This window comes from Aspergillus sclerotioniger (genome assembly GCF_003184525.1).
Source record: "Aspergillus sclerotioniger CBS 115572 chromosome Unknown BO94scaffold_5, whole genome shotgun sequence".
In the NCBI taxonomy this organism is placed as follows: domain Eukaryota; kingdom Fungi; phylum Ascomycota; class Eurotiomycetes; order Eurotiales; family Aspergillaceae; genus Aspergillus; species Aspergillus sclerotioniger.
Genome location: NW_020290995.1, coordinates 1,102,506 through 1,125,201, shown reverse-complemented (window position 1 = coordinate 1,125,201; position 22,696 = coordinate 1,102,506). Strand labels below are relative to the sequence as shown.

Below are 22,696 nucleotides of genomic sequence, written 5' to 3'. Positions count from 1 at the left end.
TTGCAACAAGATTCATAATTAGCATCCAGCTTGACGCGTGGTGGCAGACATCCGCAGCAGCTCGGCTGGTCCTCATCGGCCGGCGAGGAAAATCGTTCCGCGAAAAACTCCGAGGTCAAAGCAAGCGGAGAACCGACAAGCTGCTCATCCTCATACTTAATCCCCTCACCCCCCATTCTTTTACCCCGTCTCCCTCCTCCACAGGCTGTGGTCTGCCTGATGTTACTCCGACGCAGTTTTTGCCGGTTTCCAACACCGTCGAGCTGGATCTCGCGGGTTTCGCCAGCTACCATGCCTCTCCGCGCCAAAGTGATAAACCCGTCCTTTAGGACAACTGCTAGCGTACGCCTCCCCTTGATTACTTTGGCTTACTCCTTGGCTGACAATTGCAGATGTCTTCTGTTGCAGAGATACCGAAAGAGCTCCCCGGCGACGACCCCGATGATGTCCTGTTCCACTCTCACTACGGCGTGCGGTTGATTGAACTCAACCGCCCCAAGAAGCTCAATTCCCTGAACGGTTCGATGGTTCGGAAGATTGTGCCCCGATTGCAGGTCAGCTACTGGTTCCGCCCTCGATGATATACTAGTGGATTGTATGTTGCTAAGCGCCTGGGATTTTTAGGAGTGGGAAAAGTCCGACCTGGCCAATGTGATCATGCTCTCCGGCACCGGCTCGAAGGCTTTGTGCGCTGGAGGAGATGTGGCCGCCCTGGCTTTGCAGAACGAAAAGGGTATCGAGGGTCAGCAGGCATCGACCAACTTCTTCGCCGAGGAATACCGCCTTGACCATCTCATCGCTACCTACCAAAAGCCTTTCATCTCCGTGATGGACGGCATCACCATGGGTGGCGGTGTCGGTCTCAGTGTCCACGCCCCCTTCCGGATCGCCACTGAACGAACCGTATTCGCCATGCCCGAGACCACCATTGGATTCTTCCCGGATGTTGGTGCCTCCTTCTTCCTGCCCCGCCTTGATGGAGAAGTTGGAACATACCTAGCCCTCACGTCGGAGCGACTCAGCGGAGTTCAGGCACTGTATGCCGGAGTTGCCACACACTACTTGCATTCTAGCGCGCTACAGAACCTGACGGCTCGTCTGTCAGAACTGGTCTTCCGTGACGACGCCAAGCCCGAGGAACGCATGATCCTTGTCAACAAGACTATGGCTGAATTCTCGACGGGTGTTCCATCGCTGCGCGAGGAGCCTATGTGGCTATCTGGCCAGGTCCGCAGCGCCATTGACCGCTGCTTCCAGTACAACTCCGTGGAGGAAATCATCCAGGCCCTGGAGCAGGAGACTGAGATGACCAAGTGGGCCCAGAGGACCCTGGAGACCCTCTCGGTGCGGTCGCCTACCTCGCTCAAGGTTGCCCTACGCCAGATGCGCGTAGGCAAGCAATGGAACATCGCAGAGACCTTCCACCGCGAGCACATGCTAGCCTCTAAATTCATGAGACACCCCGACTTCGTAGAGGGCGTGAAAGCGCGTCTCATGTCGAAGCCGCCCCGCCAGGCAACCTGGCAGCCTGCCACCCTGCAGGAAGTCACGAACGAGGCTGTGGATGACTTCTTCACGATTCCCGACAACGAGTCCCGGATTGCGCTCTACCATAACGACGAGCAAAGAAACTATACTGAAAGCCCCTACCACTTTGGCCTGCCCACCGAAGAAGATATCGAGCAGATCGTGCGTAGGCACGCGAGCACCGAGGAGCTGAAGCTCAATGACATTGTCGCAAGATATCAAGGCAAAGAAGGTGTGAAGGAGAAGGTCGCTGACATCCTGGCCAGACGGACTGTCCGGACCGCGAAGGGTTTGCGCTGGGAGTGATTTGATTGTTGAAGGAGAACACTTACCGTTGTGTTAGTTGGGTCTCTGTATATTGGGTTAATATCATTAACATGTATTTCATATCAATTTAGACGCGCATGCGATGGTTGTTTTAATCGTTTCAGCCTGATTCCTACATGGTGGAGAGAACTACTAGTAGACTCAATAAGAATCTGGGGGTTCGACCCTCTGCCCACTCGGCTCCGCTCCAGCCCGACATCCGTTCATTCATCTATTCCTTCAATCCCGTCGTCTTTCAGATTACAGCTGAGAGAGTCCATCATGACGACACCTCCATTAATCCAGACTCACCCAGAGTCCCGACCATCGGGCGATTCTGATGACCCGACCGAGCCATTTCTGCCCCGACCGTCGTCATCCGGATCCTCAGCTCAGCGGAATCCAACTCCGGTCCTGATCCGGCTGTATATCTCCCATTTCCTGTCAACATGGAACTCGCGCATGTTTGAGTTCGGAGCCGTCTTGTTCCTGGCCACCATCTTTCCCGGAACCCTGTTGTATGCCTCGGTTTATGCCCTGGTTCGGTCCCTATCGGCCGTCGTCCTGTCATCCTGGCTCGGATCGGTGGTGGACCGATCGAACCGGTTGCGTGTAATTCGGCATTCGATTAGTACGTTGCAATGCTGGACTGGAAAGATGGAAATGAACTGACATCGTCCAGTCTGGCAACGACTCCCTGTGGCAGCCTCCTGCGCATGTTTTGTGGCTCTACTTATGCCGTCTACGTCCACGGGTGCTTCCCTCATTTTTGTAGCCGCGGTTCTGCTCGCTTGTGTAGAGAAGCTGGCCGCTACGGCAAACACGGTGGCTGTTGAGAGAGACTGGGTAAGCTGAATGTTCTGCTGCTACTGGGGTATGCTAATTCGATAGGCCATTGTTGTTTCGGATGCTTTGGACATTCCTCGACAAGGTACGTTGTCAGATGCGAGTGATGCGCAATACTAACTAAACAGACCTCAATGCGTCTATGAGAAGGATTGATCTTTGTTGCAAACTATTAGCCCCAGTTGTCATCTCTGTGATTGACGGGTTCTCAACCAGGATTGCCATATGGACGGTCTTGGGGGTGAATGTCTCCTGTGTTGTGGTTGAGTATATTGCAATTGCTCAGGTATGTGCCGCTTGAACTGGATGCATCCTATTACTCACTAGGTCTAGGTGTATGCCTCCATCCCTCAACTGGAGCGTTGCCATGATCGGAGCCCTGGAATCCGAAATGAATCCGAGTCTGGTCAGCAGAACAGTGACGCGATTCAGACTGCAACCTGTCGCATATCACTGTATATCGCCAAGGTTGCAGTCCCAGGGCAAGAGTACGTGGCCAGCTCCGTATTTCTGGCCTCTCTTGCCTTGAGCTTGCTTTACCTTACGGTGCTCTCGTTCGGCACTACTATGGTTACGTATTTGCTGCACACCGGATTCACCCCGCTGCAGGTCAGCGGCATGAGGATCGGCGCTGTCATTGCAGAGCTGTCTGGGACATGGGCAGCCCCCTTCATCATGGGAAAAATTGGACCTATCCGGTCAGGCCTGTGGTTTCTCAACTGGCAGTTTGGCTGCCTGGCCGCTGCAGTCGCAGCATTTGCTTTCCTCGACAACCAGTCTCAGGTGGTCGCCGCAAGCCTTATAGTTGGCGTGGCCCTCAGCCGAATTGGACTATGGGGATTCGATCTGTCGGTACAGTTTCTGGTTCAAGAGGTAGGGTTCCAGGCGATTCCACTGGTCAAGCTTAACTGACCGTGACAGGGTGTTGACGAACATGCGCGTGCGCGGTTCTCATCCACGGAAATGGCTCTCCAAAACATCTTCGAGCTTCTCTCCTTTGCGACGACCATCGCCTTTCCCCTCCCGGAGCAATTCAAATACCCAGTATATATCAGTTACGGGGGAATCGCAATGGCCGCCATCTGCTTTGCGACGTACGTCCGCAAGGAACGGGGGCACCTGCTGCATACATCCAAATGCTTTGGGGGAGACAAGAAGAAGATGGCCCTTGACCCTCGGGATGTCATCATACATAGCGCATGATGAGATATAGTATGTAGTGCAATGTGACGTGAGCTATACATCGTTCCTGACGTAGTTGTGCCTGGGAGAGTTTCGCCCATAGTATAAGACGAGGCGGACCGCTGCGGGGAGCCGAGCACGAGAGCGTCCCTGATTGATCCTCCCCATCGATAATCACACCATCCAAGCTTCTCCTTCCCAGGTCTTCCCTCAACCATGCCTACTCCACACTCATCATGGAGGTGCCTTGCATCCCTAGCTCCCTCGTCTGCAACCCTCCAATGATTTGCTAACCCATCAAAGGCTCCTAGAGCTCGCGGAATGGGCCGATCGGGTCCCCGGCGTCGAACCGGCTGTCTGACCTGCCGGGCACGCAAGGTCCGCTGCGACGAGACCAAACCCACCTGTGCCAATTGCACTCGCCTACGTCTACAATGCGCCTACAAACCCACCAGCCCGGGGGTCGTATCGCGACACACAAGCCACAACGTGAGCACGACCACAGCGCCTGGCCATACCACCATAGCCGCTCGTCCAGACGTGAACTTCTTCCACACTGTCCTCTGCAATGACCGGATTTCAGCATCGGCTTCAGGTTCGCCGCAGCAAGCGGGACCCGGCCGTCCTCTACACTCCCTGAGCACGGACATCCCCTCGTTCGATATCCTCAGTTTCATCGGCGAAATCACGTCCGATTTCCAGCAGAAACACCTCGATCTGACGACGAATGGACTGGCGGGGTTTCCGGCGGGCTCGGTGCCGGCGGCTATCGCGAATGAGGAACTCGACCAGAATGAACGCCCGATAGGCTGGGGCTCGGCCTCAGCTCAGGTCATCCAGGCCGACACTTCCGATCAGGGCTCTTCTGATACTAGTGGTAGCCGGGTGACGTACGAGGATCAGTTGTTCGCACATTTCGTGGAGAGTGATCCGCCGCCTACGGTCTTTGGACCGGTGACTCTGGAATGGGAGTACGTGCGGGCAAATATTGTTGGACAGTCCCGCGAGAGTCGGGAGGTCTTGCATGGGGTATACTGCTACGCGGAGATACATGAGGCGTCGATACAAGGAAAGGCGTGGAAACTGGCCTCGAAGTATCACCAGCTGGCATGCTCGGAGGTTCAGTCGTGCTTGCTCGGCGAGGTAGGGGAGGCGATGCTCAAGAGAGTGTTTACTACGGTGCTGTTGTTGATGCTGTCTGAGGTAGGTTTTAGTTTGAAGTGCTTTGGCTACAGAAGCTGACGAGACAGCTCCTGTCGACTCCTGACTTATGGGGCTCAGGTACGTCCTTCCTTCACTCCGCGTATCTCCTATTGCAGCGATTTCAACACCGGACCAAGTTGTGGACTGGAGTGAACCAGGTGATAGTGTCGTGGGTGTCACTGCTGGACGTCAAAGCATTGATAGCTGGCCGCGACGGCGATCCGCTCATTGAGATGGGCTGCCTTTCGAAACCCAACATTACTGAAATGTCCACCGAAGACCGACCAGCGGACCACAGCAGCGACGACGAGCCACCGAGACCCGCATACCTCATCCGTGAAGCCATCACCGGCCCGGCCTTCCGCTTCTTCCTGCAAACACAACAGGTCATCCGACGGATCGTCTGTATCGACCTGCATCACCGCAGTCGCGGCACGGTCAGCGACGAATTCGAGGTCCTCCAGATCGCGCACCAGGTCGGTGCTGACCTCGAGACGCTCTGGAACTGGCGTCCGCGAGTGCTAGACGTCTACAGCACGCCTGAGGACCTTTTTGATACTCTACAGCCTGCCATCGCGTTTGAAGTCTGCCGAACATTCCGACAGTACATTGCCAACTTCCTGGCGATTTTCATATACTTGCACCGAGTTGCGTTTGCCATCTACCCGCGGACAGACCGGGTGCACCGGGCTGTAGATCGGATTATTCAGTTGGCGACGGCGGAGGTGGAGTCTTCCGGGAGCGACCAGCAACATCTGCCCGCCAGCTTTGTATGGCCGTTATTTGTGGCCGGTCTTGAGGGGTCGATACAGCAGCGACGATGGATTGTCAAGGAGATGCAGCGGATCACAGGCACCTTCAGCAGTCGATGTCAGGACCCCGAACGTGTCCCTGGAACCTCCCGGACCGCGCGACATCCGCATGCGGGCAAGGCACTACTCCTGCTGGAGGAGATGACACGACGACAGGATGCGTCCCGGACGTGGGCGGACTCGCGGTGTGTGCGACGGGAGTTGTTTACCGACTTTTTCGTGATGATCTAGACGATTGCTGTAGGAGATACGAGGCGGACATCAACCAACTCGAAACGCGAGCAGATCTCCTGACCACGTAAGCCGTCGTCATCTGACTCGCACGCGGTCTCCATCGGGCAGTATTTACTTTGACCCTTTTTCCACCCCTCCCTTTCTTCGGCATACCTGCATCCTCCCTTCGGCCATCCCTTCTTCCCCCATTGTGGCTGTCGCATTCCGTTTCTCGCGACATGGCCCACAATGAGGTCCTACAGCGAACTACCCCAGGATCCTGAGCTTCGGGATTCCTCTCCCCACAATCCTCCGCCACCCGCCCGCCATGCCGTCTTCCGCCTCTACTGGCTCACGGCTATCGTCTGCTGCGGCGGCCTTCTTTTCGGCTATGACTCGGGAGTGATCGGTATGTGGACTCCTGAAGCGTTACTCAACACCATATTCATCAATTGAACACAGGCGGAGTCCTCACCTTCGACTCCTTCCACCGTTCCTTCCAGTATACCACCGCCGATGAGACCCGAGTTAGCTCCATCGCAGTGGGTATCCAGCAAGCCTCTGCGCTGCTGGGCAGCCTGCTCATCTGGCCTCTGACAAACCGCCATGGCCGCCGCCCAGCTATGGCCCTCTGCTCCCTCATCTTCTGCACCGGGGTGCTCTTCGAAGTGCTGGACACTCACTCTTTAACCGTCTTCTACGTAGGCCGCGTCATCTGCGGCCTGGGGATCGGCGGCTCCGCAACCGTCATCCCCATCTATCTCTCGGAAATGAGTCCCACAGACCAGCGCGCCCGCCTAGGGAGCTGCTACCAGTTCACCTTCACGATCGGTATCTTCGTCTCCTACTGGATCGACTACGGCATGCAATTTGCTCCTGCCAATGCCCTGCAATGGCAGATCCCGCTTGCCATACAGCTCATTCCAGGTGCGCTCATGGGCTTGGGGATGCTCACTCTCCGCGAAAGCGTTCGCTGGCTCCTCTCGCACGACCATGACCAGAACGAGTCCAGAGCCTGGGACAGCCTGACCTGGATCCGCTCATCGAGCGGACCGGAGGTGCGCTCCGAATTCCAGAAAATGAAATCCAGCATCGAAAGCGACGCGCACGCAACCGCCGACTTCTCCCCGAAGGAACTCCTCACCCGGTCCAACAGCCACCGACTCGCTCTCGGCATCTCCCTCTTCATCTGCCAGCAATCCACCGGGGCCACCGCAATGGCCTACTTCGGCCCACAGTTCTTCTCCCTTCTGGTCGGCAACGACGCCCAACTCACCCTCCTCCTAACAGGCATTTTCGGCGCACTGAAAGTAATCAGCTGCCTAACCTTCATTATTTGGGTCGCGGACCGATTCGGCCGACGCCCGCTGCTCATCCTCGGAGCCCTCGCCATGTCCATCTGCATGATCACCACCTCCGCGGTCGTGAAATCCACCCAAGTCCCCACGCCCCACCCATCCACCTCCACCTCCTCCACCCCCATCTCCCACAGCGGCATCACCACCGTCTCCCTCATCTACCTCGCCATAATCTGCTACAACCTCTCCTGGGGCCCCCTCCCCTGGCCTTGCACCGCCGAACTCTTCAACGCCCGAATCCGCGAACCCGGCGTCGCCATCGGCGTCTCCGCCCAATGGCTCTCCAACTTCATCTGGTCCTTCTCGACCCCATACGTCCTCGCCGGCGCAGGCTGGGCCACCTTCTTAATCTTCGGCATCCTTGACGCCACCTTCGCCATCTTCGTCTGGCTATTCCTCCCAGAGACACGAGGCCGATCCCTCGAAGAAATCGACGCCTTATTCGGTGACGACAACGATAAATCCCATCCTACCTCAACCAACTACTACCATGATGACACGCTCTCTTCTTCCCCGCTGGTCGGCGAACAGGAACAAGAACAGGAACAGAATGAAGAGGATCCATATCAGGGTAAACCGACCGAGGAGCGAGAGGACGTTTAGTTATATAAACTCCGAGACTCACTCTCTATCTGGGTCATTTCTTGTTCCTTCCTCCCTTCCTTCTGTTCTCCGCCTTCTTTTACTCTGGGCTATACATGCAAGAGGATATATATAGAGGCAACCTATTGGATAGAAGCGAATCTGGGAACAAATTATATTAATCTACTTATCATGTAAATGGGTGCTTTATAGACTAGACCAGTTGGTTGGGCAGGCTGGACGGGAATGATAGCTGCAGCTAAGTTCCTAGACTAGACTAGCTCCAATATAAGTAGCAGTATTAGATCGAAAGAACTACTACGCATACCTTTACCATGGAAACGAGGTGTAAAGCGGAGACTAGAGCGATCGATCTGCAGGACAGCTGGATCTGTTCCTGTAAACGGACCATTGCCCCTACGGCCAGTTATGTGCGAGAACTATCCCAAGCAAAGCAAAGAGTTCCGATTTCAAGCTAATGTCCTAATACTAAGCTAGGTACCATTATTATTAGCCACCGGAACCCAATAAAGCAACTAGCGTACAGTCGTATCATCATAGCAAATCGTGTTTCTTGCCCAAAGCCCAAATTACACACACGCCAGCCGCCGGAATATGTTATGTTGGTTTCGAAACCATCCTCCCCTACGTACGTGAAAGGAAATAAGAACGCTGTCACGAAAAGCAGAATCGTACCTCATTGAGCATCCGCCCGATCGCTTTTGTGCAGGAAAAAGAAATGATCACATCAGACGCCACCATGCAAAGTGGACGCCCGCCACCAAGGGCGGACGGTGAAAAGCGCAGCACAGACACCCGCCGCCATCGAGTCAAGGACGCCTGAAAGTTATATAAGAAAGAGAAGTAGACGGATAATCTAGGCGTCAATTAATTCCTCAAAGGCATCGTCGGTGAACGAATAAGACCCATCGGTCAACAGGGAATGCTCCGAGTCCCGGCGGGGAGTGACTGCCAGCGAGTCCGTCCTCGATTGCACTTGGAGGGGGGTATCGAAGCCAAAGGATTGAGTCTGTGACCGGGGGGCCATATTCGCGCTTCCCATTGTCAAAGCCTCCAGCTGATCCGGTCTCATTTCGGCCGCCGCCGTGTCCCGGGAGGTGATGTTCTTCACCATGTGGGAAAGGTGCACCGATATCGCCTCGTCGGCACACCCGGCGTGCGTCAGCAACTCATTCTTGAGGTTGAGGAGCTCAGTGCGGAGCTTTTCAACCAGGATATCGAGCTCGTCCCTCTTCGAAGCGAGCTCGTCATGACGGGCCTGGAGCCTCTCGGTATGTAGCTTCTTCTTTTGCCGACACTTGCTCGCCGCCACGCGGTTTCGCTCCAGGAATTTCTGCCGCTTCATTCGATCGAGATCGAGATTGAGATCGAGATCGTCTGTCTCGGGCGAGGCCGATTTCATTGTGTTGGTTCTGCGACGCTTGGGCGCCGGTCCCTCCCCGCCAGGCCGGGCCTGCTGGCTGAAGCTTCCGCGGGGGGTCGGGTTGGCATAGGTGGAGTCGTTGTATTGATCGTACTGAGAAATTTGGTACATGCCATCGACCGGAGGGGGCGTGGGCTGGCCGTTGCGAACATGGGAGTTCTTCAGGCTCTGCTCTAGGGCTGAGTTGGGGAATGCTTGAGATTCATTCTTCCCGGGCCAACTCGGCATCGACTGAGGCATGGCACTGTACGTCCAAAGGTTGTTCTCTTCAGCGAGAGGCATGGTCAGGTAATCGGCCGCAACGAAGGAGTTCGTAGCGGTGAATTGAGAGGCGGTTGCGCTGATGCCACCGGAAACACCAGGCTGGCCGAAGGAGGCCTGCTCGGCCATGTCGAGAGTGGAAATGAACTGATCTGGTCTGATCCGAAAAGAGACAAGAGTAGAGCCGTAGGAGCAGGTGGTAGTGTGGGAGAGGGTGGTGGAGGGGTCTGAAGTGGTAGAGAAAGAGAGAAAGAGAGAAAGAGAGAGAGAAAGAGAGAGAGAAATAGAGAGAGAGATAGAGGGTGGGGAGCTGTTGTGGGGTAGGAGAGTAGGGTTGTGGCGAGCGAACAGCCGGAGGATGGGGTCTTATAAGTATCCGGCCGAAGTGCAACCCCAGGAGCAACGACTAATCGACCAAAAGACACTCTGGCTCCTGGAACAGGTGTCTTGGGATCCTGTCAAGCCAGGCGCAGACAAGCGTGCAGAGCGTTGGGAGACCACGGCAGGTACGAGTGTTGGTGCCAGCTACCACGGTTGAGGGGCGGGAGAAAGAGCAACAAAGGGAGGGCAGACAATGTAGGAACTGACAAAATGACGACGGGAAGGTAAAGACGGGAAGACCCAACAGGCAAGACTGGTCCGGAGAGGTTGGTCAGGAAAATATATCCTGAGAGTAGAGTATAGAAGTGGGTACGGCGAGGGTGTCCAGAACCGCACCGGCGAAAGGGTCCTCTGGCGCTAGCAGTGGGCTGGACCAGGAAAGCAGGGAGAATGATTGAAGTGGAGGTCTTGTCAGGCAATCTGCAAGAGGCAGGCGAGATGGTCCAGAACCAGAGTTTGGCCGTGGAGGGAGGGAGGGAGGGAGGAGGAGGCAGAGGGTGGAAATGCAACCGTAGGTCCACGGAACGGATAAGTCGGCAGACCAAAGTTACCAGCGATGGATGGATGGATGGATGGATTGATGGAAAGAAAAGGGAAAGGCAGGAGGAGAGGAGTGAGTGAGTGAGTGAGTGAGATAGATAGATAGATAGTAGTAGTCAGTGGTAGTCAGGAGATTGGGGGGTACCAAGGAAATAAGAGAGGGAGGGGAATCCGGATTAAAGTCAATATGGGAAGTGATACGAGGGGAGGACAGACAGGCAGGATGAAACGAGTTGAGAAGAATAATAGTAATGGCAGTAGATAGCAGATGAAAAGGGCATGAACGAACCGGGGGGAGTCCCCGGGAACTATGATCACGTCCAACCCCCGGAAAGTGGTTGCGCAACTGACAGGGAACCTTCAAGTCCACGCAACACTGCGCCTGATTGGTCGGGGGGTGCGCAATGAGAGATGAGCAGTTTATAACAGTAGTATATACTAACCATCACTCAAGTATAAATCAAGGGTGGGAAAACTGCACTGCAAAGCTTCAACCTCCCCGGGCTGAAAGGTTCCCTGACTGTAGCAGATTGATTGGATAGGCTGACTTCCGTCGACGAGCCAAGAAAGGGACCCCAGAGGATGGCCATGGATGGGTCCAGAATCAGCCGGGTTGACATCATGAGAAGGATACTAGATACTGTGTAGTAATAGTAGTAGTAGTAGTAGTAGTATGGAGTAGTAGTATCTAGAATTCTAGTTAGATCGAACAAAGTGGACCGAGAGAGCAAGACGGAAGGCCGGAAGTCGGAACAACAAATCGAGACTCGTCCAGGCAGGCCTGAGGCAGGAGGGCAGGCCGATCAGGGGCAAACCAGAAGCACCTCCGAGCAGGTACCTTGCAAGTCTCCCCCAGCTGCACGATTACGCCAGTCCGTCCCGACCAACAACCAGCCTGACAGCTCTCACCAAGTCAAGATACATAGTACTAGTCAATAGTCCCCGATCTGCAAGCAGGACATAAGAGATGCACTTCCAGATGCACCCAGAATGCTCCCGGCCCTCAACCTAGGTTCTTGTACCTCAGGTACCTTAGACAGTGGCCAGGCTCGTTATCTAGTACAGAGCTACCTCCTCGGTACATACTTCCTAGGTAGCAACCTTTTCCACGCCCTCTTTCCCCGAGATACTCGATCTGGATAGCTAGCTACCCCAGCAATATCTGTACCACCCCCCCCCATCACTCCAAGAAAGGCAAAACATAAAAAAAATAAAAAATAAAAATAATCAAAAACCTCAACCCGATCAGCCCACTCCGTACCACCTAATCTTCCCACGAGAAATAAGAGCTTCCCGATTCTTCTCCGAGTCCGAAGAAAAGCCCAACCGTGATATCATCATCAACGTCATCCATCTCATGCCCAGCCCAGCCCAGCCTAGTCAGTCCTCACTTGCTGCCCCGTCCGGTTCCACTTCCACCACTGCCATCCACCCACTGGATCAGGGTCATGTTTGCTTGGCTATGCTACGAGTCCAGGCACTATCTTATACCTGTAAGGTGGTAACGGGGCTTTTCTCTCCCGCTGGTAACTTTGCCCGTTTACCGTGGCCATACGGCGTACAGCCACCCCCTCCATCCTTAACCTATCTACCATTGTTACCGGCCGGCCGATGCTGTCAAGTCAGGTAATAATCAAGGGAAGTACTACTTAGGTTAAGTTAACCCTCCGGTTCCAAGGAAAGCCAAAAGACGCAGGGCGCGGCTTCTGATTCGCGGTTTGAAGTTCCCGACGAGCGACTGGGAAATCCCAAAGGAGTAAGAAACCCAGGTGGAACTGAACCCGCCCAGCCAGTGAGAGGATTTCCCTGCTTGATGGGGACGATGGATGGGGGAGAAGGAGGGGGAAAAGAGATCGGACGGATGCAGTCGCTAGTGGAAAGGGGTGGGGGAGATCCACTTGGTTGCTGCTGTTGCTGCTGCTGCTGTTGCACCTTCACTGGGATTGAATTTTCCGGATGGTGAGGAAATGATTATAGATAGATAGTAGTACTCCATACGGAATAGTACTCATCGCGTTGTTTATTTGTTTGCCCTCTTGCTGGACAAAAGGAGCTGGCATATATCCCCGTCGTTAATCCCCCTAATTAACTTCCCCTCCTCCTCCCCCCCCAACCCAATCCGGACCGGAACTGGTTTTTCTTGACTGTGCCAAGGCAACTTCACCACCACTCATCTCCATCCCTCACGAGGGACAAAGAACTTTGATGACTGACTTGAGGCCCTTCGGATACCAATCGTATCTCTCCTCCCCCCCCATCAGCCGATCGTGCATCAAATTCAAAATGTTGCAACTTGTCGGAGGTGTCAAAAGTCGTACGTAACGGCGGTGCACGGCCAATCTGATAGTAACAAGGAACCCGCCAAAGCTTCTCCCCGAATTGAACCCACCCTGACGTAGGGGAAGGCTGGGAAGTATCTAAGTGTCGACTGAAAATTGATGCAGACTTTGCAGAGGCCGATGACAGATAACCACCAGTCCCTCAAGGGCCGGCTTTTTCATCCAACGAGTCATCGTGACCCGATCGACCGAGCTTAAGTGTCTTTAGTGACTGGGCCGGCAGCCTGTCAGGGCGGTGCTGGCCGGGCCTTGGGGCTCCACCGACCGAGTCCTGACTGTAAGAATTCAGTACTTCTCTCCGGAAACCATCTCACGTCCCCTAGCGATCCTTCTGCCATGCTTTCCAACTCCCTTCCCCCCCCTCCTCCCCAACCAACTTACTAACTGCCTTCCATGCTGACTTCCCGCCCGGACTGGACCACCGATCCTCCCCCCCCCTCTTCCCTTCCATGGGCCAGTCGCAAGCCTTTGGGCCCATGCCCTTTCCAAGGCAGCTCCTCCCGTCCTGCTGCGTGTCCCGTTTCAGATCCTGGTCCGGAATCCTGATGCCCTTCCCCACTTCCCTCTTCGAAGGTCTCCAGTCGATGCAAGTATACCGAGTAGGAGTAGATAACAGTATCTACTGGAAGTCTGGAAGTGCTGAGTGCTGGAACTGGTAAAAGGTCCTGCTGGTCCGGCCCCGCCAATAACCGCCCCGTTCGGGGCTTATGCACCGGGCCTACGACTAGTCTGTAGTCTGCCCACCGACATGGATCCTTTCAGGTTCCGGCTGCCTCGTCAAACGGCGTCGTTGCTGCTTAGATACTCGACACCCCCACCCCCTGGGACTCGTAACAATGGGTACTTGCTAGCTACATGGCCTGGAATTCTGCATGCCGTATCCGTAACCGGACTTCCTCAGGGTCCGTGCCTGCCCCCCATCGTACTTCCTGCTTTCTGCTTCCACCTGCCCTCTGCCAACTTACAAGGCTTCACTATCCCCGTCGACGTGTCACTCCTCCGCCGACGACCGTCCCCCGCTGAAAGCTCGCGAACATGCACGGTGGTGCGCAATAGCTCCCCGATGCTCCCAGATCCGCAGCTGTCGACTAACCCCCCGCCAGCTCCCAATGAGCATCGCGGCCACCCGCTGGCTTTCGATCTCGCGTTCAATGGTCCGGAACGTATCGTCATGCTCCCCCCCTTCGCACTCCATCAGAAATGGCGCCAGCACTCCACTGAGCCGGTCCAAGTTCAGCAGCCCCGACCCGACACTCGCCCGACACACGCTGCCTCGGAACCCCTGGCGTTCCACCTCGATTAGGCGCTGCGTCTCATGCAGCAAAAGCGCGCAGAGCCCGAACACTCCACAGATAAGGTTCAGCTGCATCGAGTCGCTGAGGGCTAGAATTGCCAGGCTGATGGCCTTGGCCTTGACGTAGCCCCTGGGCGAAAGCCCTCCAAGACAGCTTCTCCGCCGCTCGATTGGTTCGTCTACGATGTGGCCGTGGCAGATCTGGACCAGCACACGATAGAGCCGGGCCGACCCTAGGATGCCGCCAGGGAGCCCGGCAAGCAGAGACTTGAACGTCCACGCGACGCTCAACACTTGGACTGTGTCGCCGCTATCACCATCGCCGTGCAGCGGGTTTACCACATCCAGCGGCATCGCACTACTGCCAATCGTCATCTGGATCTTATCTTGCTGCTTTTCCACCGACAGCACCTGATTGGCAAAGTAGTCATACGTCCGCGTCGCTATCTTCGGATTTCCGGGATCAATGAAGACATTTCGTACGGTGGGAGCTGTAAAATGACGTCAATGAGCAAGTAGTTCGAGCCGGAAAGAGTATCCCTGGTGGAGCATGGTGGGTTCCTACCAAAGCATCCCAGATAGGTGATAATCGCCACAAAGCAAACAGGGAGCCTCAGCTTCGTAGGCGCAAAGTCGGCCGGGAGCGCGAGCAGATTGTACCCTCCTAGGCGGGCTAGATGATCCAAGGGCTTGCCTTTCAATGAGGTCATCTCGTAGGATCGGCGCGAAACGCTGGCAAACGTCCTCATCCGACGCAAGGTTCGTTTGCGGGGTGCATCTGACGACCCCAGTTGAAGTGACGACCGCATGGTTCGTATGCGTCCGTAGAACCTACCCCAGCGCCTTGGATGATCATCTGAGGTGGCTGGGTGAGATTGACGGCTATCAGGGGATCTCCCAGCGCCTATTTCGTCAGAGTCAGGGATACCTGCCGATCTTGTCCTCTAGAGCACTAACCTGACAAAGGACTCCATTCACCCTCATGACCGCCATCAGCCTCGTCTAACCCCAGCAGTTCGAGATGCAACCTGCCGGCCAACTCATTGAACGCTATAACAGCCGCGCGGCGATCACCTTGGGCCAGAGAGTAACTAGTATCATCATATGTGGTAGACAAATCCGAGCTTTGCCTTGATGACGAACCCCGCGATCTACTGGAGCGGGCCCGTGCAAAGGGATTCTCCGGCTTCTCTTGAGTCCGAATGGGGCAGTTGGATAGGATACTCGCACCACTGCACTCGGAACTGTGCTGTCGGGGTCGGGCAGAGCGTATCGTACTCCTTGTATTATCCCCGACATTGGCGTTGGAGTGCGGAGTAGTATGGGATGCCTCCTGAATATCACTGTAAGGATCATGGTAGAGGCACTCTTGGTCCACCAGAGCAATGGGCATTGACTTCCGTTTTGATGGATTATGGCAAACCGTCACGCTGGTGAGGTCCGAATGAAGCGAGTACACGGTCTTATCACTGACCTTTCTAGCGTCGGAATCCTCGTTCAGGAAGCTGTTGCATTGACCGGCCTGAAGCCCCATGGGCTGGTGCTGATCCTCTTGATGGCTAGTACTCTCTTCAACCACAATAGTAGGATTGTCAGACTGAACAGAGGACTCTGACATGAGCCGAAGATGCGACTTGCGGGAGCGAAAAAGCGTTCTGAAGCCAGCGAGTCGTCTAGAGCCTTTCCCCAAGGACTTCGAATCCAATGACGGACTCTTGGCAAGTGATCCTTCATGATCTAGAGCCGTCACTTCCTTTTGTGCAGAGCATGTGGTCCTCACACTGGCACGATTGGCCTTTGAGCCTCTCGTCCTGAGTGAAGCATACATCTCAGTGCTCACCGTTGACACAGGTGCGAAGTCCGAGACTCCTCTGTCTGCAAATCGCGACAATCTCTTACTGACAGAGGTCTCCATGACGACAACAGAGAGCGAGTACAACTCCGGGTAAGAAACGAAGCAGAGTAGACCATGAGGATATGGTGATTGTCCCAAGTTCAGCTCAAGGTGGGTGTGGTGTGGTGTGCTGTGGTTTCTCTTTCTCTTTCACTGAGGATCGCTCCTTCTCTGTTAAACTGATATCACCTAATGAGGAAAGGTTCATTCACCAAAGCAGCGTTAGTTTTATATTACCAAGTAACCGTCGTGAAAGGAACATAATGTCATTAACAGAAAGTCAAACAGTCAAAGATGTCTCTAATCAAAAGACCATATAATGCACCTGGCTTCAAAGTTTGTTAATTCAAATCATCCATCAGCCGCACTGCCCGATCTCTTATATGAAGATTTTTGCATTCCATAGGAATATCCCTACGGAATGCGGTAATCTAGGTTACATTTTGTGCCTTATATTCGGGACTTGGTTGCCTAAATTTCTAGATGAGTCAGATTGTAATCTTAAAGATCCGCTAATGTGCATTCCTGTTCATCGACTTATATCCGCCCCCATGCATCCCTAAGGCCCTGGAGGGACTCTCAATAATGCTACCTCGCGGCGCTATGCCCACGAAGGTCAAGTTAGGGATAAGAAAGGCGACGCGCGATCGTCGGCATAGCCAACCCAAGCATGGAGGCGAGTAATGGGGTAAAACAGGTAGATGAGGTTAGTGGATGCGTGACAAATTTCCTAAAAGGGTAATATCACCAGAATGTAAGCGGTGCGACACGACCAAAAATATATAGTAATATATTATAAAGAACTTAAGAGCAACCACGAAGTCTACATGATTAATGGACTCCACTAACGTGTCTTCCAAGTAGTCGTTTCATCGGGATGCTTTGCAAATGAGAAAATCGGCGTACCAGGAGCGGAAATGGGTTCAAGTAGCCTTTCTGATACCGGGTTTGAAGTAAGGGCCAAGAAACCTTGTGGCCCTACAGCAAAGATTACGGGTGATGGATATATTAATGGCTCTGTCAAGTACTTCTAAAGGGCTTTGCCAAGTATCTAAAAACGTAATACTTGATCCAGACCTACTAGGTTTCAATTTATGTAGAGATCTGATTCAGATCTATGGTCTGAATATATGTTCTGAAGGGTCCTTGCTAATGTTTTTCTAGACACCTCTCTCTTGTCTGATTGAAGCGATGAGTATTGATAATGTAGGCAGCGTATATTTTGAATGATCAAATAAGTTGATAAGAAGGCTGGTTTTGTGACATCTGTGGACTAATAAGAAGTCTTAACCCTTGAGACTTCCTGTAGCAGGACCTAATCTAGAGTTGCTCAGCGTTAGCGCGCTTCGCATACTGAGAGGTGTTGCTAGTGAGGTAAGAGAAATGGTCAAGGTGTGCGACGAGCAGGTGAGGCAGCTGGCAAGACTACATAGCCGGAGAACGAGCTTCTAGTGAAGTTAAAGTAAAAGTCAAGAGCAGACATACTTTTTCTGTCAGCCAGGCCTATGTGTCAGACGTCGCTTCAGCTACCTTTCATTTTACCTGCAGAGGCAGGTGGGTATTAGGGACAGCAGACAGATCATGCTTCTGCGAAAAGAATGTTCCCACTGGCGCTGGAGTCATTACTGCGTCTCGTGTCCTGGACCAGTACTTAAATCAGTGGTAAAGCTGTCAGTGAGGTAAAAGTCGCTACAAAGTTCCTAATGGTATTGGCAAGCACTAGCACTCAGGTACGATTGCTCGACTGACCCTTATATACCTACAAGGTGCACCGCGTATATCTCGTGGTTGTAGTCAGATAGTGTTGTCAAGTCGTAAGCGTAGCGGAGTAAGGGAGCGCATCTTACTATGTCAGGCATGAACCAATCTATCATCGGTGCCTGTTACGCAGCCGTGGAATTGAAGATATCCCTGTTCTAAACCCAAGCTGGCCGGCCATCCTGCCGTGATTGAAACGCCAATGTCTAGATGAAATGTATTGTGTACATAAGTGCCTATGCAACCGGGATGTTGACTCCTATCGCGCCGTAGAATACCGTCTACCTTTGCATTGCAAACCCAAGTTCAAATAACCAAAAGGGAATTCGATGAAAGACGATAACACACAAGAACGCCATCCTATGCAAGTTGTGAGTATGCGCCACAAGCACAGAGTTGAGATAGACACTCGAACGGAGTGATGACATCCCGTTCAGGATACCACTAAGCACCACACGTAGCCGGTCCATTCTCTATACTAGTCACCGAGACTTTCTCATATTGCCAGAACGTCGAGTCATGAGAACTCGTCAGTTTCGCCCTCTAGGAGGATGTATTGCAGGATATCGCTCAACGTTAGGACACCCTTTAGCCGGAAGTTGTCATCTACGACAACCAGGCGGTGCACGCGAGACTTGCGAATTGTGTCGAAGATGGTATCTAGACCATCGTTCAAGGAGCATGTATAGATGCCGGGGAAATCCTGGAAGAATCAGCAAAAAATAGTGGGAGGCATGAATTAAAGTAGCATACCGGGGATCGTTTCTTCAATGCCTCACCAACCGTCAGACTCAAGTCATCATATACCCCTCCCTTGATCAAAGTTATCACATCAACAGCCTCGAAGACGTTGTAAACAACACCTGCGACAGACCAAATATGTTAGTACACGGATATGCGCATCCCAATGCCAACAAAACCTACCTTCAGAGTTTAGAATTGGGACACTTGATATGCTCCGCTCCACAAGGATGTGGATGACATCAATGACAGGTGTATCCATCGATGCGGTTGCCAAATTGTGATATGAGCCCAACAGAAGCTCACCCAAGGGTTTCCGTAGCTTCTGCGTGTCGCTGACGTTGACGGCAACGAACTTCAAAATGCGGTACTGTGTGACTACACTCAGGACGAGGGCTCGATCTGTTTGGCTGTCATGGGTGACCAAAGGAATCCTCCTAGCTCGAGACTCGAGCATGCGCCGACAGGCCTCGTAAAGTGGCCGCTCCGGATCAATGGATATCGTTTCGGGCGGTGCGACGCCCAGTGCCTTTTCAACCTCTTGAGCCCCATATCAGCTTTTATACGCGACCGCTCGAGACTGAAGCTTAAGACGCACCTCGGAGACTATCCAACCGGAATTGATCGATTTGGTTCAAAGCCGCGGGGTTTTGGAAGTAGTACTGTATCACGTTGATATAATCGGATGTCGTCAGGAGACCCGCGAATGTGGAGGACTTGGAATCCCATAATGGTGCCGAAACAATGCCTGTATTGCGCAACGCATATCCGTTTCAGTCAGCGAACTGTATTCTCGGGTGCGCATAGTCCGCGGAGTGGCGGGATCTGGCTCGGAAGGAAGACATGCCGTTTTGTATCAGGATATTCAAGCTCTCCTTGACTGACAGGGACGTGTCGAAAATGATAAGTCGGAAACTAAGTGGAAGAACGTCATAGCTGGTACGGACCTTGAGGAAATTGCGGATAGCACGCTACAGTGATTATGATAGACAAGGGTCTCTATTAGTCAAGGCTTCACCCGAGACGACTGCTCATTGTGGACACGATTACAAGCAAACAAACGCCAGCCATATCACGACATATGGACCGCAAGTTTGACACCGAGGATTTTGCCGATCAACACAGCGGCTTATGTACGGGGTGCGATGCGGGCCAAGGAGGGGCGGCGGCATGGAGAGCAACGGGAAGAACAGGGGGGACTGAGAAAAAGCAACGGGCAGAGAAAAAAGAGAGGCGACTCACTAAAGCGCGACGCTCTTCCCGGTCGATCGCCCTCTCGGGCTGAGCTGGGGGCATTGGGTGAGATAGACCTCGCGGCCGGAGAAAGGAGGCGGGATGGACGAATGCTCCCTCGTGACCGCGGGCAGGACGACGGTCTGGAACTAGGGAGGGGTTTGAAGAAAGAAAGAAACCCGTGGAGGAGGGCGAATGAATGTGAAACTGAGCTGAATCGATGAGGGTCGGAGTAGAGGGAGGAGAAGCAACCGCGGTAGTAGTAGTAGTCGCCGTAGTGGTCGTCGTGGTAGTGCTGGTAGTGCTGGTGGTGGTGGTTGTGGTGGTGGTGGTGTCGTCGGTCGAGGGCGGCAGCCCGGAAGGGCTCATTCTGCCCGTGGGGGCCTCCCGCTGGGGAGCTTCCTCCATCTTGATTGCCCGACGCCGCAACGCTCGTGGGGACTGTAATACCACATTCAAAAGGAAGAGAAAGATGCTCACCGGCGGCATGAAAGCGGCACGCACCAAGGATTTTAGGCTCATTAACACCCAGAGGTAACGCTGCTGACAGGGTCCCTACCGCCGGTGCCGCATGGGGAATCTATCGATATTGATAAGCGGGGGAGGAAGAAGAGCAGTCTTGGGCAAGTTGGTGGTGTCAGAACTCAGGACAGATCAACTAGGAGGCCCAAAAGATCATATGAGACAGGAGGCTGCGACGATCATTTGCAGAGGGTCTAGGATGCATCACATTGGTTAAGTGTTAATTTGCCCACAATCCTATACCTCAAGGATTTTGAATATTACTGCACAAGGGTTATGCTTGGAGATGAGAGAGGGGGATCCCAAGCAAGTACGGAAGAAATTAGAGGTGTGGGCTGATATATGAAAGACCTGAAATCTTGAGAATGAAGCCATGCTGCTTGCTTTGCAGGCATATTATTCTCCAGCACTTTCTAATCGTTCAGCATCGTTTCATCGTGGGCCAGCGCATATTTGGCCTGAGGCACCAACATGCCCCGCCATCCCCACACGTGATGGCACTGCGGAGAAAGCTCGAGGGTTAATCCAGACTAGAAGGCCGCCGTAGCTTCCGGTCTCTACTACTATTATCCAGGCCACCATTTTCGTGTTAGCTCAATTAACCTCGAAACAAGTCAGCATCCCATGTTTGACTGGACAGAGTTGTGAATAACAGGCCATGAGAATCATGATAAAAACCCGAAGACGAAATGATGCAAGATATTAATAGAGGCGTATCTATGCGCTATATGCCACAGCCATGCAATCGCAGGGCGCTCGGATGAAACAATGGAAGAAGAAGATTTTACCCAGAAATCGCACCATGCCGTTGGACAGGCGAATCTTGGCAGGCCCACACATCATGCTGTAGGCTGTGACTCCCCGCCTGCACCGTTCGACGTCCCCTCCGTCTGGGAGAGACTCGGGCTGGTTCCTGTCTTCAGATAATTTTCGAACTCGCCAATACGTTTTCCACCCTGGATCCATCGTTCCTTGTATGCTGCCCTCCGTTGGTCCGCGAGCTTGTTCAGCGTCGGCCAGTAGACCGAATGCTCGTACCGGAATTCGACATCGCCGCCCATGGATTTCATCAGGTGGCCGGCAGGCACATGCTGACACAGGTCTTCGTTGAACTTGAGCTTCTGCCGGGTTTGTGGGTCAATGAATGGAGTGATCATCTTGAAGAACCCGAGGATCATGAAGGGCACTGGAATCCGGTCAGAAAAACAAGCATACAGATATGGGAGGAAACTCACTATTGATAACCAATGCCCGACCCATCCTCTCAGGGTAATGGTTCTGGAGGAAGTTGAGGGTCTGCTTGGCTTGACCGAGGCTAGCATTCTGACCCGACTTCGTCTCCTTGTAGTTCACAATGAGCGCCAAGGTCTCCTGATCCGGGCCCATCAGGTCGATGACGCGCTCCAGCATAAAGACCAGATGCTGGATCTGACGGTCGCTCGTTTCCGTGTTCTGGTTCGATGGCAGGAGGTACAGGCACGGGCGTCCGTGAATGTCGTATCCAAGAATGACCTGCTTTCCCGTCTCATTCTCAACGGAGATGTACTCAGCCGTCAGCTTTTCGACGCCGTACTCCCGGCGCCAGGTAAGCGTGCGCTGGAGTCGCGCAATGGCATCTGCGACATTCCATTTGGTCGCGCGCAGGTACCGCAACAGACACTCCCGGGTCAGGAACATGTGTTCGTCCTCGGTGATGGGAGCGGTCGGGGAATTCTTAGCAGACGTGGTCGGGACCGTGGTCCATTCCGATACCGCTTTGAAGACATCCTTGTATTTCGCTTCCTGGTCGGGAGTGAGCGGCGCAAGCGGTGTTGGTTTGGCCGCGTCAAGGGGGCGAGGGAAGGGCTTCTGGATGAGTCCGTCTGCGGCGGACAATGGCAGTTGGGACTCGAAGCTATCGTCAATCTTGGCGGGTTCTGCGGTAGTCTCAGGGGCAGCCTCTGGGGTTGAAGGTGACGGGTCAGAAGGGGTGGTTTGTGACGTGTTGACAGCTGGAGTATTGTCGACTGGCGCAGAAACGGCCGCCGGGGGATCTGAGGGAGCGCTCATGATGTGTCAGTTGAGCTATGTTGTGGAGGTAAATAGTGTGGGTTGTAGTCTGTATGAACCCGCGACCAACTTATAGACCGCCAGGCATCAACAAATATAGGGGGAACCGACACAACGGCAAGATTCTTCCCGGGTGTCCTTTTTCACGTCGGTAAGATTGAGCAGGGCGTAATCTTGATCGACGGGCCCACCGATCGTCACTGCAATACTC

General features: G+C 53.7%; 8 protein-coding genes across 8 annotated transcripts; 4 read left to right on the top strand and 4 right to left on the bottom strand.

Moving 5' to 3' along the window:
• Positions 1–63: 63 nt before the first annotated feature.
• On the top strand, positions 64–1,955 carry BO94DRAFT_532222 (mitochondrial 37S ribosomal protein mS47). The gene is made up of 3 exons (XM_025611079.1): positions 64–342; positions 393–554; positions 625–1,955. Exons 1-3 carry the CDS (start codon positions 292–294, stop codon positions 1,831–1,833), a joined length of 1,422 nt encoding a protein of 473 aa, XP_025471044.1. The 5' UTR covers positions 64–291; the 3' UTR covers positions 1,834–1,955.
• Positions 1,956–2,015: 60 nt separating this feature from the next.
• On the top strand, positions 2,016–3,921 carry BO94DRAFT_532221 (putative iron-regulated transporter). The gene is made up of 6 exons (XM_025611078.1): positions 2,016–2,464; positions 2,516–2,679; positions 2,725–2,764; positions 2,808–2,965; positions 3,013–3,552; positions 3,601–3,921. Exons 1-6 carry the CDS (start codon positions 2,116–2,118, stop codon positions 3,880–3,882), a joined length of 1,533 nt encoding a protein of 510 aa, XP_025471043.1. The 5' UTR covers positions 2,016–2,115; the 3' UTR covers positions 3,883–3,921.
• Positions 3,922–4,063: 142 nt separating this feature from the next.
• BO94DRAFT_326623 (Zn(II)2Cys6 transcription factor) lies at positions 4,064–6,223 on the top strand. Its single transcript, XM_025606945.1, has 3 exons — positions 4,064–4,103; positions 4,165–5,064; positions 5,112–6,223. The coding sequence occupies exons 1-3, from the start codon at positions 4,098–4,100 to the stop codon at positions 6,105–6,107; spliced, it is 1,902 nt and encodes a 633-aa protein (XP_025471042.1). The 5' UTR covers positions 4,064–4,097; the 3' UTR covers positions 6,108–6,223.
• Positions 6,224–8,478, top strand: BO94DRAFT_326624 (sugar porter family MFS transporter). Its single transcript, XM_025606946.1, has 2 exons — positions 6,224–6,498; positions 6,552–8,478. Exons 1-2 carry the CDS (start codon positions 6,339–6,341, stop codon positions 8,048–8,050), a joined length of 1,659 nt encoding a protein of 552 aa, XP_025471041.1. The 5' UTR covers positions 6,224–6,338; the 3' UTR covers positions 8,051–8,478.
• Positions 8,479–9,978, bottom strand: atfB (bZIP transcription factor atfB). Its single transcript, XM_025606947.1, has one exon. It carries the CDS (start codon positions 9,861–9,863, stop codon positions 8,907–8,909), a length of 957 nt encoding a protein of 318 aa, XP_025471040.1. The 5' UTR covers positions 9,864–9,978; the 3' UTR covers positions 8,479–8,906.
• A 4,007-nt stretch (positions 9,979–13,985) lies between these two features.
• Positions 13,986–16,203, bottom strand: BO94DRAFT_458876 (uncharacterized protein; the record flags this gene model as incomplete). The annotated part of the gene is made up of 3 exons (XM_025607814.1): positions 13,986–14,779; positions 14,854–15,192; positions 15,246–16,203. 3 exons carry the CDS (start codon positions 16,201–16,203, stop codon positions 13,986–13,988), a joined length of 2,091 nt encoding a protein of 696 aa, XP_025471039.1.
• A 2,254-nt stretch (positions 16,204–18,457) lies between these two features.
• On the bottom strand, positions 18,458–20,322 carry snf4 (AMP-activated serine/threonine-protein kinase regulatory subunit SNF4; the record flags this gene model as incomplete). The annotated part of the gene is made up of 6 exons (XM_025613696.1): positions 18,458–18,643; positions 18,694–18,803; positions 18,865–19,221; positions 19,280–19,429; positions 19,529–19,652; positions 19,924–20,322. 6 exons carry the CDS (start codon positions 20,320–20,322, stop codon positions 18,458–18,460), a joined length of 1,326 nt encoding a protein of 441 aa, XP_025471038.1.
• Positions 20,323–21,129: 807 nt separating this feature from the next.
• On the bottom strand, positions 21,130–22,695 carry BO94DRAFT_326586 (CRAL/TRIO domain protein). The gene is made up of 2 exons (XM_025606944.1): positions 21,672–22,695; positions 21,130–21,622 (listed from the first exon to the last, which is right to left on the bottom strand). Exons 1-2 carry the CDS (start codon positions 22,483–22,485, stop codon positions 21,276–21,278), a joined length of 1,161 nt encoding a protein of 386 aa, XP_025471037.1. The 5' UTR covers positions 22,486–22,695; the 3' UTR covers positions 21,130–21,275.
• Between the last annotated feature and the right edge of the window lies 1 nt (position 22,696).